The 18,353-nt window shown below is 42.5% G+C and overlaps 1 protein-coding gene across 1 annotated transcript in view; it reads left to right on the top strand.

Moving 5' to 3' along the window:
• Nucleotides 1-18,353, top strand: part of KDM4C (lysine demethylase 4C) — a 453,452-nt gene that overhangs the window by 141,122 nt on the left and 293,977 nt on the right. Inside the window, exon 7 of the mRNA XM_073668849.1 lies at nt 17,404-17,507. Coding sequence (XP_073524950.1) covers nt 17,404-17,507 — 104 coding nt within the window. The remainder of the gene's footprint in view (nt 1-17,403; nt 17,508-18,353) is intronic.

The following is an 18,353-nucleotide window of genomic DNA, read 5'->3' as shown; positions in this document are numbered from 1 at the left end:
GCACACAGCCTTAAAGGGATATGTCAGCAGGTGTTTGCTTCCTCATCTGAGAGCAGCATGATGTAGGCAAAGAGAAGCTGAATCCAACTATGTTTCACTTAGATTACTAGGTTCAGCGGTTCTCACACAAACAGAGTTTTTAGATTTAGAATGAAGCAGAGCTGAGAAAGCTAATCCCGCCCACACCAGGCTCTGAATATACAATGTCCATGGACAGTGAGGTGTCTATCACAGGAGGGGGCGTGTTGGACTAGCACTCCTGTGTCCCAGCAATGTCATTGCAAGCAAACAAAACCATGGAGCTTGATAAGGGATGCATTGCTGAAATCTGTTTAACCCCTACAGCATGCTGTCTTCAGATTACATAGCAATAACCTACTGACAGATTCCTTTTTAATTGTCAAAAAAAAAGAGTACGTATCACAGTGCGTTCTTTCTTGCTAATGTGCCAAGTTCAAATCCATCTTTTCCCTAGTTATTAAGACTCTGCTCCTTTTTCTATGCAGATGAAAACCTAAAGCATTTGGGTTTCAGTGACTATTGTTGTAAAAATTATCTCCAACATAAATCTAACCGCCTCTTGTAAATAGAAATTTCAGACTGCACATCTATATTCCTCCAGCAGTTCTCCAATGCTAAATTAACTTACCACCAGTCACCACATTTGTTCAGTCCTTGATTACAAATCCATACGACAAAGGCAAATTAAATAGACTCTTCTTTCTTCATTGATTTTAATTTAAAATTTAATTCTTTTAATGCAGCATAAATCTTGGGACTGACGAGTTTGGCAGTCTTTAACTCTCTCTAAAAAGTATTTGAGCAGAAAACAAGTGAAGTGGCCTTTGATTATTTCTTTTTTTTGTACACGTTGTTTGGGCTTCATATAACTAATTGACCTTTGGGTAACCATTTCCTATTTTGAACATCCGATACCATTACCGTTTAGCTTAGTCTTTTGATCTGTGTGCTAAGTTTCTTTGAAGGAAGTGTACCAAGTTTATTGCTCAGAATAAATGTTGCTATTTATTTTATTTTACTCACTTACGGCATATAGCGCCATTAATTCCACAGTGCCTTACAGACCTCATCATTATCATCACTGTCCCCATTGGGGCTCACAATCTAAATTCCCTATCACTGTGTGTTTGTAGTATAAAAGGAAACTGGAGTACCTGGTGCAAACGCACACAAACACGGGGAGAACATAAAAACTCCCTTGCAGATGTTGCCCATGGTGGGATTTGAACTTAAGACCCCAACACTGCAAGGCTACAGTGCTGCCCCCTATTGACTGGCTTATCCTATTTCACGCTAAAGTCAACCAAATACTTCAGATGGAAGCCACCCTAACTTCCCTAACTTGTTATTTTTAACTCTAAGACTATGTTCACACATCTTGTTTTTTTCAGCGTTTTTTGATGCGTTTTTTATGCAAATTTTCAGTTGTGTTTTACAGTACCAGCAAAGTCTGAGATTCCAGAAATCTCATACACACCTTGTTTTTTTTATCAGGATTTTGTGCTTTGCATGGCTGTTTGTAAAATAGAGCATGTCACTTCTTTCAGCATTTTTTCGTTTTTTCATCCATTGTAAGTAATTGGTAGTGAAAAAAAAACGCAGAAAAAACATCTAGCGTGAAAATAGCTGACAAGTTTTGCTGTGTTTTTAGTGAAAATAAGCAAGTACAACAGTATGTGAAACAAATTTATTTTTGTGATTTTACCATCTTGTCTTGGTCACTGAGATGGTAGTTTGTATTAGGATAATTTAATTAAATTAGTGATGTATACAGTGTAAACATTGACTATTGAGCTAGGTGTGAGATTGAACAATACATGTGGCCCAGGGAGGTGTGAAATTTAACAATTCAGACCATAGTGTGAAAGTAAATAGTGTCCTACAAACTCAGTGCACTGCCAGTGTCTTAGTTAAACTATTTCTGAATAATTCACCTCCCCCTACTGTTACATTTGAAATTCTGGTTAATATAGTTTCACATATGTCTTGCATTGGTGACCTGTGTTCATTCTTCTTTGGTGGAAGCAAAGCTGAACTTTGGGATCCTGAAAAACGCACCAAAACCTGCATTTTTGATGCATCTTCTTTCCTGCCAAAAGATCAGGTTTTGCTGCAGAAAAAAGTGCTGAAAAAAATCAAATTTAAAATCCACAATAGCAACTAAGTTGCTGAGATTGAAAAGATTTAATCGCATACCTTGTGCAGTTTTTCATGGCCAAACCTTTCTCATGCTGCACTCATAAAATGCTCCTTATAATGTGAGAAAGGAAATCATTTAAAAAAGGTTATACAACCATGAATAGAATGTCAGTAAGTACACCAGCCTCATTAGGTCTCAAAGATTCATGTATTGTATTTTGAAATCAAGTGATAGATCCATTTTAAATCTCAGGATCAAGGCTGCCTGTTTGCCCACAATGAAATTGCACCTTTTGGAATGATCTTTTCTAAAATTTTTAACTGTCTTTGTTTTGTGTAATAAAAAACAGTATATTTTTTAGCTTACAAAACAAAAAAAATAGCAAAAAAAAGTAAATAAATAAAAGGGCAAATTTCCTGTTTTTTTCTCTTATAATATTTACTTTAACTAAAATCTTGATAGCATGCTATAATCTTATGCCAACATGAATAGCAATGCCAAATATGTTTACTTTGTCCAGCATACATAGTTGCTATGATGCTCGAGAACAAGATCACACAATAGGTCAAATGTGGTGACAGATTTCCTTTAACACTGCAAATCATTTAATAATGGCAGCATCCCCAATGCAGGAAAATATTAAACACAGTTCTTTGTGAGTTTTATGTTTATCTTTTCGTATGATGGTGTTAGTAACTGACCTGTGGTATTGCAACCACTAGGGGAAGCACTGGCGGGTAGTGTAGTCCGGAAAAACCAGGAATCTGTACACAGGAACAGCAGTATTGTCTTGAAGGATTTAGCAGGTTGCATAGTCAGGAAACGCCAGGAATCTGTACACAGGAACAGCAGTATAATCTTGTATGAGGCAGCAGGTGAAGGGAGAGCCTGACTAAAGGCTGGGAGTTCAATAATCTCACAAGGATGAGGTGCCAGGCTAGGTCTAAATAGGGTGTTTAATCTGGAACTAACAGGATGTTGCCAATCAGGAACAACACGGGGTGGAGCCGCTCAGGAACAACATGTGTACAAGAATCTAGGTTAGCCAGGAACTGTTCAGTGAGCTGAACAGCTCAGAGGGAAGGGCTGCCGCCTGGTATACAAGAGCTGCTGGGTTTGAGTCCTGACAGATGGGGAGCTGTTTACTTGATTTTCATTACTTTTTAAAGGGACTCTGTCAGCATAGGATGACTGTTTAATGTAAGTCCTGTGCTTCATGACTGGGCCAATCATTTATATATACCTTCACACCTGCTTGTTTTCCCTCTATCTCCACACCCCTTCTTCTTTGACAGCTCAGGTTTCAGGAGGCCAGAGAAGGGTGGAGATGGATGGAAACCAAGCAGGTGGGAAGAGGTATATAAATGATTGGCCCCGTCATGAAGCACCTAGCGCCTGTACTTGGTTTGAATAGTCATTCTGTGCTGACAGTCCCTTTAATGGAGTCAAGCTGACTCAGTATGTATGTCTATGCAGCACAATCTACCACTAAAGTGAGGACTGTGTGTGTGTGTGTGTATACTGTATACTTAGGATGCAAGGATCTATACACAATTCCTGGAAGCTGAAAGCATCACCGGCCCTTTCACCCATTGAGCATGTTTGGGATGCTTTGGATCGGTGTACGTGACAGCGTGTTCAAGTTCCTGCCAATATCCAGCAACTATGCACAGACATTGAAGAGGAGAGGACCAACATTCCACAGGCCCCAATCAACAACCTGATCAGCTCTATGCGAAGGAGATGTCTTGCAAGTGTAAGGCTATGTGCCCACGATGCAGAAATACTCCGTATTTTTTCCTGAGCGTTTCTGCATCTCCCTGGTAGAAAAAAACGCATGCGGGATTGTACATGCGGATTGTATATGCGGATTGTACATGCGTTTTATTCGGTCGTCCATGACAGCACCACGTGAGAGAGAGGATCCGCCCATCAAGGACAGGAAACCTACAGGTTAAAAAGGGCGGCCCTCTCTTTCCGCCTCAGTTTAGGTTTTCTGTCCATGATGGGGGACCTTGCAGGCTTACCTGCAGAAGATGGACTCCTGTCCCAGAGAGGGCCACAGCAGGTGGTTGGAGCCGGTCCGTCCCGGTCCTCTGGAGACGCCACGGCAGGGCTCATGGGGGCTCCTCCGTGAGCGTTGCGGCAGGCGCGACATCGCCTCACGGGAGGTAGATGTCCGCCAGGTGTGGGGCCGCTAGCGGGCTTCCCCCCCCCCCCCTCGCTACCGCTTGCAGGAGATCCAGGTCGCGCCGGCGGCGCACGTGACGGGCGCGACCTTCTGATGCGACTTACGGTGCGCCGGGCAGGAAGCCCTGTGACGTCACCGGAAGGGGCGGGGCTCGTTTTAATTTTTTGGCGCGAGCAGCTGAACGCCGGGGGATTGAGGACCTGGCGGCGAGTAGCCCACCTGGATCCCACCTGGACCTGGGGAGGAAGACCAAGGAGCAGGTAACGCCCTCCTAGGTAAAAAAAAAAAAAAAGAGCACACACCCACACATGGTACCGGTATGGCCAGTATATAAAGGGTCTGGTAACATACAGAGGTGCTTCCCAGCCCATTCTTACATTGTAAGCTATGGAAGATTCACAGGAGCTGTCACCTAGGCAACAGCATCTGCTGCAGGAGCAGCCCTCTGGGGAGCCCTCACAACTAGTGGCGCAGCGTCATTCCCGGCTAGGGTCTGGTCGTGCAACTAGAAGAGCTACCACTAAGAGCAGGAAGGACGGTCCGGTGCGGCGTGATTCCTCGTCATGCATGCTGGATTCTTCTGCTTCTACGGTACCGAAGGTTCTGTGGGGTGAGTGGAATCTTCGTGAAAGTTCTACTAATGTTTCCTCCTTTTTTCTATCTATGACTTTCTTTTAGAGCAAGAAATGTTCCTCGAAGTCCAAGCACAGAGAGTGTGCCTTATGCAGCTGTCCACTCCCTGATTCTTATAGCAAAAGGTTGTGTCAGCTTTGTATCAGCAAAATGATATCGGAGGAGACCCCAGATTTTTCCCTAGGCCTAAGAACTTTAATAAGGGAAGAAATAGGCAAAGCATTGCAAGGTTCAGAGTCTGGGCAGATTCCTCAAGAAACCCAGCCGGGTTCAGACTCTGAGCTATCGGTCGCTTCCTCCTCCGCCTTCTCTTCCTCTGATAGTGAGCCAGACAGACAGTGCTTCCCCCTGAAGGAGGTTGATGCCCTAGTAAAAGCCGTCCCATCTACAATGGGGATAGTGGACTCGAGGGTAGAGAAGTCAGCTGAGGATGTTATGTTTGGTGGTCTGGGGCTAAAGAAGAGAAGGGTCTTTCCAGTAAATTCAAGGGTGAAAGACCTCATTGATAAGGAGTGGAGAAAGCCTGACAAGAAGGGTAGTGTTCCTCCATCCTTTAAAAGGAAATATCCGTTTGAGGATGCTATGTGTTCCTCCTGGTTAAAAGCACCCAAGCTGGATGTTGCTGTTACTAAAGCAGCGAAAAGAACTTCCCTCCCGTTCGATGATATGGGTGCATTGAGAGACCCCCTAGACAGACGGGCTGATACTTTCCTGAAAGGGGCATGGGAGACAGCTGCCGGAGCACTGAGACCAACAGTAGCAGCTACCTGTACGTCCAGAGCCCTGATGGTGTGGCTTGAACAGCTAGACAGTCAGTTGAAGGATGGGACTTCTAGAAAAGACATTATTTCTTCCCTTCCACTGGTTCAGGGGGCGGCAGCTTTTCTTGCTGATGCATCTGTGGACTTTGTGAGGTTGGCAGCAAAGTCAGCAGCACTGTCAAATGCGGCTAGGCGAGCCTTGTGGATTAAAAGCTGGCCAGGGGATTTACAGACTAAGTCCAGACTGTGTACAATCCCGTGTGAAGGGGAATACCTCTTTGGTCAGACCATGGACGACTTATTGGAGAATGCGGTTGACCCTTAGAAGGGGTTTCCATCAGTTCCTCTACCCTCCTTTAAGAGATCGTTCCGGAAGAGATATTTCAGGGAGCAAGACAAGTCTGATGAAAGAGGTCGAAAAGGTAGAGGTCTACTCTTTGGTCCGTCTCCAAAAATTGAGCAGAAGCCAGGGGATACACAATCAGCCCAGGTGGGAGGGAGATTGTCATTTTTTGTCCCAGCTTGGGAACAGATTTCTCATAGTAATTGGATTTTAAGCCTGATTTAAGTATGGTCTTAAATTTCAATTTAAAGCATTGCCTCACAAACGATTCATGGTTGTTCCCTCCAGTTCTTCCCCAGAACGCCAGGCTGCCCTCGTTTCGGAAGTACAAACCCTAATAAGAAAGCACGTCCTGATTGAGGTTCCGGAAGCTGAAAAGGGTCTTGGTTTCTACTCCCCGCTCTTCTTGATTCCGAAACCGGATGGAAGTTTCAGGACAATTATAAATCTGAAATCCCTGAATAATTTCCTTAAAATACACACCTTTAAAATGGAGTCTTTAAAATCCGTAATAAAGTTACTTTTTCCCCACTGCTATATGGTAGTGCTCGATCTCAAAGATGCGTATTACCATATCCCAATTCATAGTGATTACCAGAAATACTTGAGGCTGGCCATTGAAATAGACGGGGTGGTTAAACACTTCCAATACACTGCACTCCCCTTCGGTTTAGCTATAGCCCCACGGGTTTTTACTAAAGTAATGGCGGAAGTTATGGCCCATATAAGAGAAAGGGACATTCTAATTATCCCTTACCTGGATGATCTCCTGATAGTGGGGAATTCGTTGGTTCAATGCGAGACCCACCTGCAGGAGACCATGTCGGTCTTAAAGAGTTTGGAGTGGTTTCTAAATTTAGAAAAATCTAGACTATCTCCACTCAAGGTACAACAATATCTGGGGGTCATATTAGATTCCAGGAAACAGCTATGTTGTCTTCCAGAAGAGAAAATTGATAGAATCCGGGAGTTGGTAGAACAATGTATACGTAAACCTTCTATGTCACTCCGTAAGGCCATGTCACTGTTGGGAACCTTCACCTCCACTTTTCCTGCGGTTCGTTGGTCACAATTGCATTCAAGAGCCTTTCAGTGGGATGTGTTGTACAATAACGCAGCTTTAGAGGGGCATCTAGACCGTAAGTTTACGCTAGGTCCTCGTGCCATATGGTCCCTTCGTTGGTGGTTACGACAAGACAATCTTGCTAAAGGGGTTCCCTGGGAATGTAGTCCAACTGCAGTCTTGTCCACTGATGCAAGTGCTACAGGTTGGGGAGCTCACTTTGAAGGGAAATTAGTGCAGGGAACCTGGTCAAGCAGTGAGCAACAGTTGTCATCAAATGTTAAGGAGCTTCTGGCGGTGCAGCATGCGTACAACGAGTTCCTTATATATTTTCAGGACCAGCATGTCCGTGTACTCTCGGACAATCAAGTCACGGTAGCTTACATAAACCACCAAGGGGGAACCCGCTCAAGAAACTTGATGAGGGTAGCGAACGCACTTCTGCTGAAAGCCGAAGTTCACTGTCTCTCTCTTTCGGCTACTCATCTAAAAGGCAAGGAAAACATCACAGCGGATTTCCTCAGCCGTACTTCTGTAAAAGAAGGAGAGTGGTCCCTAAATACACAAATATTCTCCAGAATCGTAGAGATGTGGGGCCTTCCGTCTGTGGACTTATTCGCAACAAGAGCCAATCGGAAAGTGGAAAATTTTTGTTCCTTAGACCCCAGAGAAGGACCCCTGGCAGTGGACGCCTTTATGGTTCCCTGGAGGTTTCCTCTGGCATATGCCTTCCCTCCCATGATCCTGCTCCCAGCGGTGATAAAAAAGATCAGGGCAGACCGGGCCAGAGTGATACTCGTATGTCCCTTTTGGCCCAAAAGACCGTGGTTCCCTTGTCTCCGGAAGATGTCCATATCAGATCCCTGGGTTCTTCCGGAGATTCCGGACCTCCTCACTCAAGGGCCACTTTCCCATCCTCCAACCCCGAGTCTACATTTGACGGCGTGGAATTTGAGAGGGTGTTATTGACCAACAAAGGATTCCCCGCAAATGTAGTGAATACTCTCCTGGCTAGCAGAAAACCTGTTACCACCCGTATTTATGCCAGGACCTGGAGGAAGTTTCTGTCCTTTGCAGAAGTTAAGGTGGAGGAGGGGCCCCCTATTGGGAAAATTCTGGAATTTCTGCAGCGAGGCTTAGAATTAGGTCTCACTACCAGTACCTTGAAAGTACAGGTGTCGGCGTTGGGAGCTTTATTTTCTTCCAATATTGCAGATAACTATTGGATAGGCCGTTTTATAAAAGCTTCCTTTAGGTGTAGACCCATTACCAAAGCAAAGATGTCTCCCTGGGATTTGAATTTTGTATTAGATGCCTTGACCAGTCCTCCTTTTGAGCCACTAGATTTAGTCTCCCCCAAAATTATTTTCCTAAAGACGGTCCTGTTAGTAGCCCTAACTTCAGCCAGGAGAGTCAGTGACCTACAGGCCCTTTCAATATGCCCTCCATTCACGCAAATTCTGGACGATAGGATTATATTAAAACCTGATCCAGCCTTTCTTCCTAAAAAGGCCACTCGGTTCCATAGAACCCAGGAAATAGTTCTCCCAACTTTTTGCTTTCCGCCCAAAAATCAAAAAGAGGAGAGACTTCACACTTTAGACGTTAGGAGGTGCGTACTAAGGTACTTAGAAGTATCACATGGCTTTAGAAAGGATAAGTCCCTATTTATTTGCTATCAGGGGGCTAGGAAGGGTTTAGTAAGGCCTCAAAGGCTACAATCGCTAGATGGATCAAGGAGGCCATTTCCCTCGCATACTCCTCAGCGGATAAAGAGATACCGGAGGGATTGAGGGCGCATTCTACCAGAGCGGTGTCAACCTCCTGGGCGGAGAAGACAGGGCTTTCCATTGAGGAGATTTGTAAGGCTGCCACTTGGTCTTCTCCCTCTACTTTCTATAGGCACTATAGATTGGATCTGGGTGGCTCTGCAGATCTCACTTTCGGGAGAAGGGTGCTTCAAGCTGTGGTCCCTCCCTAATTTCCTTCGTCTCTGTAATTCTCTCACGTGGTGCTGTCATGGACGACCGAATAAAGCCTTAGTTACTTACCGGTAACTGGATTTTTCGGAGCCCATGACAGCACCCGTATATTCCCTCCCTTCACTGGTGTTGTGCACTCCGTAGAGTTGATTTCTTTTTGTGCACCCTTGTGGGAAATTGATGAAAAGTAATGTACTTAATGTGATTATGTTTTGTTATAACTAACCTTGGCGGTACTCTCATGCTCTGTTAACTAAACTGAGGCGGAAAGAGCGGGCCGCCCTTTTTAACCTGTAGGTTTCCTGTCCTTGATGGGCGGATCCTCTCTCACGTGGTGCTGTCATGGGCTCCGAAAAATCCCGTTACCGGTAAGTAACTAAGGCTTTTCCTGCCAGGGACAAGCGGAAGTGAAGCGTTCTTCACTTGCATTTCCGCATGTGGGTTGTCAAGCGCTTTCCAAGCGATTTTTAGCATCACTTGGAAAGTGCTTGACAACTTGGTCACACTATATAAATCCATGCAACCGGTGTCTCTCTTCTCCAGCGCTGTCCCGCTCTGCTACCGACACTCTCGCTGTGTGAGCTGCGCATGACAGGGCGTGCATGGCGTCCCTTCCATGCGCCCTCACACAGTGCGAGACGCTGTGCTGGAATAGTCACTGCTCCCCACGCCGGGACTCGTGCATGGTGAGCAGTGACCATTCAGTCTCTTCAATGGCCGGCACACTGTACCGCAGAGCGGCTCCTGCTGCCGCTCTGCAGTCAGTGTGCCTGCTATTAAAGACCATGGATATTCACTACAACCCATAGGAGTGGGTTGTAGGGAATATTCATGAGCTTTAATAGCGGACAGCAGGAGCTGTGTTGCAGCTACAGTGTGCCGGCTATTAAGGAAAATGAATATTCATTGCTCTCCATGCCCATGGGCGTGGGGAGCAGGGAATATTCATTTTTATTTAGTAGCGGGCACAGCGTAGCTGCAGCAGGCGTCTGCTGCCTCCTGTGCCCCGCTCATTCCCCGCTGCCGCTCCCCCACACCCACCACCATGAACAGCCATACAGTATATACACAGAATACAGTATAAGGACTATAAGATGCACCCCCACTTTCCTCTAAAATTTTGGAGGAAAAAAGTGCGTCTTAAAGTCCGAAAAATACGGTATAATAACAATATTTTTCATTTTAAGTTTTGTGGGGTTTTTTTTGTTTTTTTACCTAGTCCCTTTATGGGATTCAAACATTGAACTGTCTGATCTCTGATGTAATATTGCTACACTGACGAAACGCTTGGAGACTCTGACATCATTCTTTAATTTGTGTTTTTATGGCAACCATCAGAACTACGCGTCATGTACATGATGAGAGCGGGAGCTTCCCTCCATCTTACAGCCATCTAAATGCTGCTGCCGCTGTTGACAGTGACATCGAATGGGTTAAACAGGCAGGGTACTGGCCCTGGCTTTTCATACAAGAGTTCACCTGTTGATAAATCCGAGCTACCGCATTGATTTCCCACATAATCACCGTGATATAACACTACATTCATTTGCGGCAACTACTTGAAAATAGAACATACTTGTGCGTCCAAAGTCGGGAAGGGGTTAAAGATGCTTTTTTTGGGGTGCATTTTTTTTTCCTCTATACTCTTCTATGGGTACCCTGAAATAAAACCATTGCATTTTTAAGAGCCTAATCCTAGCATTTCTGCAATAAAATGCGTAAAAAAATGTGGCTTTAAATCTGCACCAAAAAAACATAAAGGAGAAAACGCAGCAAGAATGCAATTATCATAGCGTGGAATAAAAGAAAATAGACTTGCGTTATCCTGCTGCCTGACTCTTCAAAGTATTATGCACTGGCGCAGTAACATCATAGATTTGTACATATTTAATATGAGCTTCTTCTGTGTATTTATTCTAATTTTCTATTTTGTAAAAGTACAAAATATTTTTGTGAACAAAGCAAACTACAGGGTAGCATTTCAGCTAAAAAAGATACTACAAAACAATGATCATAATTGCAGACATGACTGCCTTTCTGTTCCATTTGATTCATTTTGATTGATGTGCATATTTATTGCCATTTAACTGTTGCAAATGTATAAAGCGTTTTGTCTTTTTTTTTTTTTTTCCATTCCCCATGCTTTTTCTTTTTGCATAGCAAGTATTTAGTTGGTATTTGACTAGTCTCAAGCCTCTCATTATTGCCATGTCCATAACATTCACTTGTATTAGAAGGTGGAATACATTTCCTGACATTAGAATAAATTGTCAGTCTGTGACCAGACGATATCCATTTATAGAAACAATATCTAGCTTTACATAAAATACATACGAAATATCACCTGCCATTGATCGATATTGAAGAAATATTGACATTATATAGAATTTACAGCTGATATGCTACAGAATTTTTTAACTGCCACACAATACTGTGATTGCTCTGTCACAGGTCCTTTTTTTATATATATATATATATATATACACAGTACAGACCAAAAGTTTGGACACACCTTCTCATACTGTATATACAACGACACGAAAGTTAGTGTACCCCTATTTTTTTGGACTTACTTGGAGGTGTTTTTTTTTTTTTATATAGTAATATGATTAATCTTGTGATCTTAATGTGTGTGTGTACATGCGAGTATTCTTCAATAATGCCCGCAGGTCTTTCCTCATCATTTTGTACAGCTCTTTTTAGTTACAACCTTAATTTTCCTGGTGTTAGGATACGACTAGTGCTGTAAAACAATCAATGGCATGGTGACCCAGTGTCTTCATGCTGGTAATCCAGTGGATTGGCTTGAATTCTTTATACTGCCATTGGCAGTGGCATGCGAGAGTCTGATGGGCCCCAGTGGAAAATTTGGACCCTGGCCCCCATCTGCATATTGGTCAGATGTATGGGCGATGTAGCAATCTATGTTCTCTAAAGATAGGCATGTTCGCCCCCCATGTATTAATGTCTCCCATCCTGGCCTTTTCCTATAATTATGCCCTCATCCAAGCCCCTTCCTGTAATAATACAGGTGCATCTCACAAAATTAGAATATCATCAAAAAGTTAATTTATTTCAGTTCTTCAATACAAAAAGTGAAACTCATATTATACAGAGTCATTACAAACAGAGTGATCTATTTCAAGTGTTTATTTCTGTTAATGTTGATTATGGATTACAGCCAATGAAAGCACGAGAGTCATTATCTCAGTAAACTAGAATAATTTACAAAAAACACCTGCAAAGGCTCTAAGCATTTAAAAATGTCCCTTAGTCTGTTTCAGTAGGCTGAACAATCATAGGGAAGACTTCTGACTTGACAGATGTCCAGAAGTGCTGTAAACACTTGAAATAGATCACTCTGCTTGTAATGACTCTATATAATATATGAGTGTCACTTTGTGTATTGAAGAACTGAAATAAATTAACTTTTTGATGATATTCTAATTTTGTGAGATGCACCTGTATCCCCTGTCTTGGCCCCAATGTGAAATGTCACCCATTCTGACCCCCTTCCAGTTAAAATTGCCCCATCCGGGGTCCCTTCCGGTTATATTGGCCCCTATCCTCGACTTTTTCCATTCCAGTTATAATGGCCCCCGCCTGGACCCCTTCCTGTAATAATATCGTCCATTAGGGGCCCCTTACTGGTATAATATCCTCCATCCTGGGCCCCTTCCTATAATGTCCCCCGTTTTTAGCCACTTACTGTAATAATGTCCCCCATCATGGGCCCCTGCCAGTGATAATGTTCTCCATTCTTTAGCTCTTCTCCAACATAATTAATAAAAAACAAACAAACAATTCTTACCTTCCTCCGTTCTCACAGTGTCCTCTTACATTGCTGGCGCAGAGGCTTTAAGTAGACTTTGGAGCACTCACCACAGGCGGCACATGACATTGGTGCTATGCTCAGTCAGTGATCGGTGTGCCGATGTCTGCTGTCTGCCTCTGCTTTGCTGGCGGCGTGTATTGTAGTGCAGGGAACTGGTGGGCCTCTGCGCTGCAATACATTTCTGCTGAATGTTTGTTCTCAGACATACATTCAGCTGAAATAGACTCTGGTGTCGGCGGGCCCTCCTCCTGCACGGGCCCGGTTGCGGTCGCTCCCTCTACGACCACGATCGTTATGCTTCTGGCCATTGGCATAGTGGTTAGTTTATAATGTTATCTCTGGAAGTGATATACCTGAAATGCTATTTTTTTTCTTCATGCTGATATTCTACTTTCTCACCCTTTTGTGTTTGGCACTTTTTGTTTAAAGAGGACCTTTCAAAAATCAGCATAGAAACCCATAAGAATACAAAGGGATGTCTTTCTCTATCTTGTGACGTCTAAGGTTAAGTGCCCACGTAGCTTTTTTGTAGCGTTTTTGCTGCGTTTTTACAGCTTGTGAACACTTGTAAAACCATCTGCCATGCAAAGCAATGTGAATTCGGATGTGCTGTGCACATGATGCGCTAATTAGCGCGCCGAATTCGCATTGCTTTGCAAAACGCAGCATGACCATTTCTACCGCGATTACGCTGCAAATTCGCGGCCATTGAGGAACATTGAAACGCAGCAAACCAGCAGGTATATGTGGATTTGCAGCGTTTCAATTAAACTCAATGGCCGCGAATTTGCAGCGTAATCGCGGTGCGTGTGGTACCTGGGATGAAGAGGCGATTACAACTCCTCTCATCCCGGCTACCACGCGGTGAAAAAAAGAAATAAAAAAGTTAAAAATAAACCTGTATATTCACCTCTCCGGCGACCCCCGGTCTGCTCCCGTCCACGTCCTCTCTGCTTGGCTTCCCGCGGTGTACTGGCAGGGCCTGCGGTGACGTCATTTAGTCACCTGATGGTCACGCGACCACGGATGTCGGCGGTCAGGTGATGGTCGCGTGACCATCAGCTGACTAAATGACGTCACTGCAGGTCCTGACAGTACACTGCAGGATGCCGAGGAGAGAGGCCGCGGCCAGGAGGAGACTGGAGAGGTGAGTATACAGGTTTATTTTTATTTTTAATGTTTTAATTCTCTTTTTTTTTTTTTTTTTACTATAGTTGCTGCATTTAAAGCATCAGTTGTTCACACATTATAAATCCATGCCGGTTGCATGGATTTATATTGTGTGACCAACTTGTCCAGCACTTTCCAAGTGATGCTCAAAATCGCTTGGAAAACTGCTTGAAAAAACGCATGCGGAAATGCATGTAAAAACGCTGAAAAAACGCTTCTCTCTGGCAGAAAAAAACGCATGGAAATCTGCATGCGTTTTTTCTGCCAGAGAGAGGCAAAAACGCTCTGCATCAAATCTGCTACGTGGGCACATAGCCTAAGGCTATGTGCCCACGTTGCATTTATGAAGCAGAAAATTTCTGCTTCATTTCTGCAAGTCCTCTCCCGGAAAAACGCATGCGGAATTCCGCACGCGTTTATCGCGCATTTTTCGCGCGTTTATCACGCGTTTTCCACATGCGGAATTGCCTTGCGTTTTTTATGCATTGGACAAAGGCAATTCCGCTTGCGGAAACGCAAAATTAATTGACATGCTGCGGATTTTTGAACGCAGCATAAACGCTGCGGAAAAATCCGCAGCATGTGCATAGAACTTGCGGAATCCCATTGGGGACCATGGGGTGCGGGTTACCAAGCGTTTTACAAGCGTTTACGCTGCAGAAATTCCGCATCAAAAACGCTTGAAAAACGCTACGTGGGCACACAGCCTAAAGGACAGAAGACAGGTTATTTCAGAGTTACATAAACTTTTGCCCCATAACTACATAGACAAATATTTGCTGTGAAATATGGGTGGCATAATGAAGGAACAATGGAAGGACATTTCTGAGTCGTTGGGAGAGTGTGCCACACTTTCACAACGCTATATTTTACATAGGTTCTATAGGACCACAGTTGTTATTTTTTTGCATAGAATTTGGATGTAGGTCAGATGGTAAATGTCCTAAATGCTCTATGGAGCCAGCAAATCTAATTCATATGTTGTTGAGAGTGCCCACAACTTCACATGTACTGAAAAGGGTTACTGGACCTGGTGGATTGAGTCTTTAATATAATTTATATGCTAAGACCTGCATACTTGGTTATGTTGAGGAATTAACCATAGATGCCTTTGGTAAAATTGCTATTCTTCCTTTATTATACATAGCTCGCAAATTAATTTCATTATATTAGATTCAATCTTCTCTGCCTGTGAAAAGAGAACTTATTAACAAGGTCATCAAGATCTTAACTTGTGAGTGTATTATTTATGAAAAGAGGGGAGCCAATAGTAAATATGAAAAGCCGTGGTCTCCATGTTTGGATTCTCTGGGATTACCAACAAGATGTATGCTGCAGAATAGGATGATACTTCCATATGTGACAACTGTTGGGATAATGGGTGTATAAATTAAAGCCAACATTTTTTTTTCTTATTAGGCCATGTTCACACGTTTTGTGTTTTTGCAACTTTTTTTTTTTTTGCTGTGTTTTTATGCAAATTTTCAACCATATTTCACAGTACCAGCTAAGATTTCTGAAATCTCATGCACAACTTGTTTTTTTTCCTGACTGTTTTATCAAAGAGCTGTGTTTTTGCATTTTGCAGCATGTCACTTGTCAGCTTTTTTGCAGCGTTTTTCACCCATTGAACGCAGCAAAAACATGCAGCTATCAGGTTTTGCTGCGTTTTTGTTGCCAAAACCTGAGGAAGTTGAATCGGATTATTTTTTTATGCACTAAACTTTAGCAGCATGCACAAGAGACAAGTGTACCCTGACAAAAACGCAGCAGAAACTCATCAAAACCAAATTTTTTGTCACTGCTTCTTTACTGCCAAGACAGCAGATTTTGCTTGCGGAAAAAATGCAGCAAAAACGCAACGTGTGAACATAGCCTCAGGCTATGTTCACACATCATGGGTTTTTTTTGCGTCACAAATATGCAGCAAGATTTTATCTTCAGGGGCATTTTGTTCAGTATTTTTCTTGCAGTTTTTGTGTTTTGTTTTTTTTTATGCGTTTTTGGTGCATTTTTTCAGTGTTTTTTTTCACTGTCCTTCTGTCTCTATTTATGCATGTACATGAAGTTCTGTGAAAAAACAGAACCCCATTCTATTTTTCCATTAAAAACATTGAAAAAACGCTGATTAAAATTTTCATGCTTTTTTTTTTTTCACCACATTACTTTCTATGGGTAAAAAACGCTGAAAGAAGTGACATGCTCTATTTTCCAAAAAAAACATGCAAGGCACAAAATACACAACAAAAAAAAAAACTTTGTGTGGACAGAGAATTCTGGTTTCTCATAGACTTTGCTGGTACTGAAAAACGCAGCTGAAAATTTGCATAAAAATCTGCAGCAAAAAACGCTGAAAAAAACATGATGTGTGAACATAGCCTTAGGGTTCCTCTAAGTGGGGATTTATGTTGTATACAGTGCACAATACTGTATAAATGAAGATATGTTATGTATGACTCATCTAAATGTTTCTTACTATTCTGTTTTTACAAAAATAATAAGCACTCATTGTAATGTCCAGAAAGGATTGGTATTGATTGGTGGGGAGGGTGGGTTAGTAAGGATTTTGGGCTATTTCTTGTTTTTTAAAATCCTTTTTTTGGGTTATTTTTATATACAAAATTAATTTAAAAAAAATATTGCAATCTAAAAGAGGATCTTTTTTTATTATTGAACTGGGCACTTAATGTAATAATAGATGCAACAGAGCAGAATATTTTGATTTTAATTGTGAAGATATTGGAAATCGAAATATTTGGCACCTTAACAGTTGTTGATTTGGTTTTTTTTACCCGCCCCAAGTCCAAATGGATATTGTCGGAGAGATTTCACTGGGGGCGGATACTATTTCTTCTTTTTGATCCTGACTAATCATAAGCAGGCAGCAACACAATGAGGAAAGAAGAACACCCCCACAATAGCTCAGAAGAGGCTCATTGTGAGACATGTATTAACAAAAAGTCTGCTCTCCTCACTGCAGCGTGAGTAATCTCTATGGTTATGCCCACTTGGACTTAATTTTTTTTTTTGGTGTCGAATACTTTGATGGCTAATATCTGTACAAAGGAGAGATTAAATAATAAAAAACAAAAAAAGGTTTTATTCCCCTCTGCAACTACTATTACATAGTATGTCCAGTTCAACATGAAAAATTGGTGACAGGTCCTCTTTAATTGAAAGTACTCAGCTAGCCTGATGCATGAAGTATAAAGTAATTCATCGCACAAATCTGTAGCTATATTCTTGTCTGCTCTCTCTACATAGGCTTCTTTCCAAGTAGTTGTCAAGGATGTGATGCATTTCTCCGACACAAAATGACGCTTATATCTCCTTCAATTCTAAAGAAGTATAGTATTCCATTTGACAAGGTAAGTTGAATTGATTTATATACATGCCTAGTATTAGTTTGTGTTGCTATATACTGGTGCATCTCACTAAATTAGAATATCATCAAAAAGTTAATTTATTTCAGTTCTTCAATACAAAAAGTGAAACTCATATATTATATAGTCATTACAAACAGTGATCTATTTCAACTGTTTATTTCTGTTAATGTTGATGATTATGATTATGAAAACACAACAGTCATTATCTCAGTAAATTAAAATAATTAACAAAAAACACCAGCAAAGGCTTCCTAAGTGTTTAAAAATGTCCCTTAGTGTGTTTCAGTAGGCTCCACAATCTTAGGGAAGACTGCTGACTTGACAGATGTCCAGAAGGCAGTCATTGACACACTCCACAAGGTCCCAGAGTTCCAATTTTCATTTGGAAATCAAGGTCCCAGAGTCTGGAGGAAGAGTGGAGAGGCACACAATCCAAGCTGCTTGAGGTCTAGTGTGAAGTTTCCACAATCAGTGATGGTTTGGGGAGCCATGTCATCTGCTGGTGTAGGTCCACTGTGTTTTATCAAGACCAAAGTCAGCGCAGCCGTCTACCAGGAAATTTTAGAGCACATTTTTCAGCATGACTTGGCACCTGTCCACACTGCCAAAAGTGTCAATACCTGGTTTACAAACAACAGTATCACTGTGCTTGATTGGCCAGCAAACTCGCCTGAGTCATTATATTAGTTTTATAGGTCTTCTGCACTTGTGCCACTTTCCTCACAAACCATCCACAAAATGGCTGTTAATAGAGCAGTATGTGTGGCCAGACTTGTCCATCAGCCTCCTTCAGTTGATGAAAACCATTGTGCGCGAGAAAACTGTTTT

This window comes from Phyllobates terribilis, unplaced genomic scaffold (assembly GCF_046119375.1).
Source record: "Phyllobates terribilis strain yellow unplaced genomic scaffold, ASM4611937v1 Scaffold_1__5_contigs__length_1240528914, whole genome shotgun sequence".
Taxonomy (NCBI): domain Eukaryota; kingdom Metazoa; phylum Chordata; class Amphibia; order Anura; family Dendrobatidae; genus Phyllobates; species Phyllobates terribilis.
This window is presented reverse-complemented; position numbering and strand designations above follow the sequence as displayed.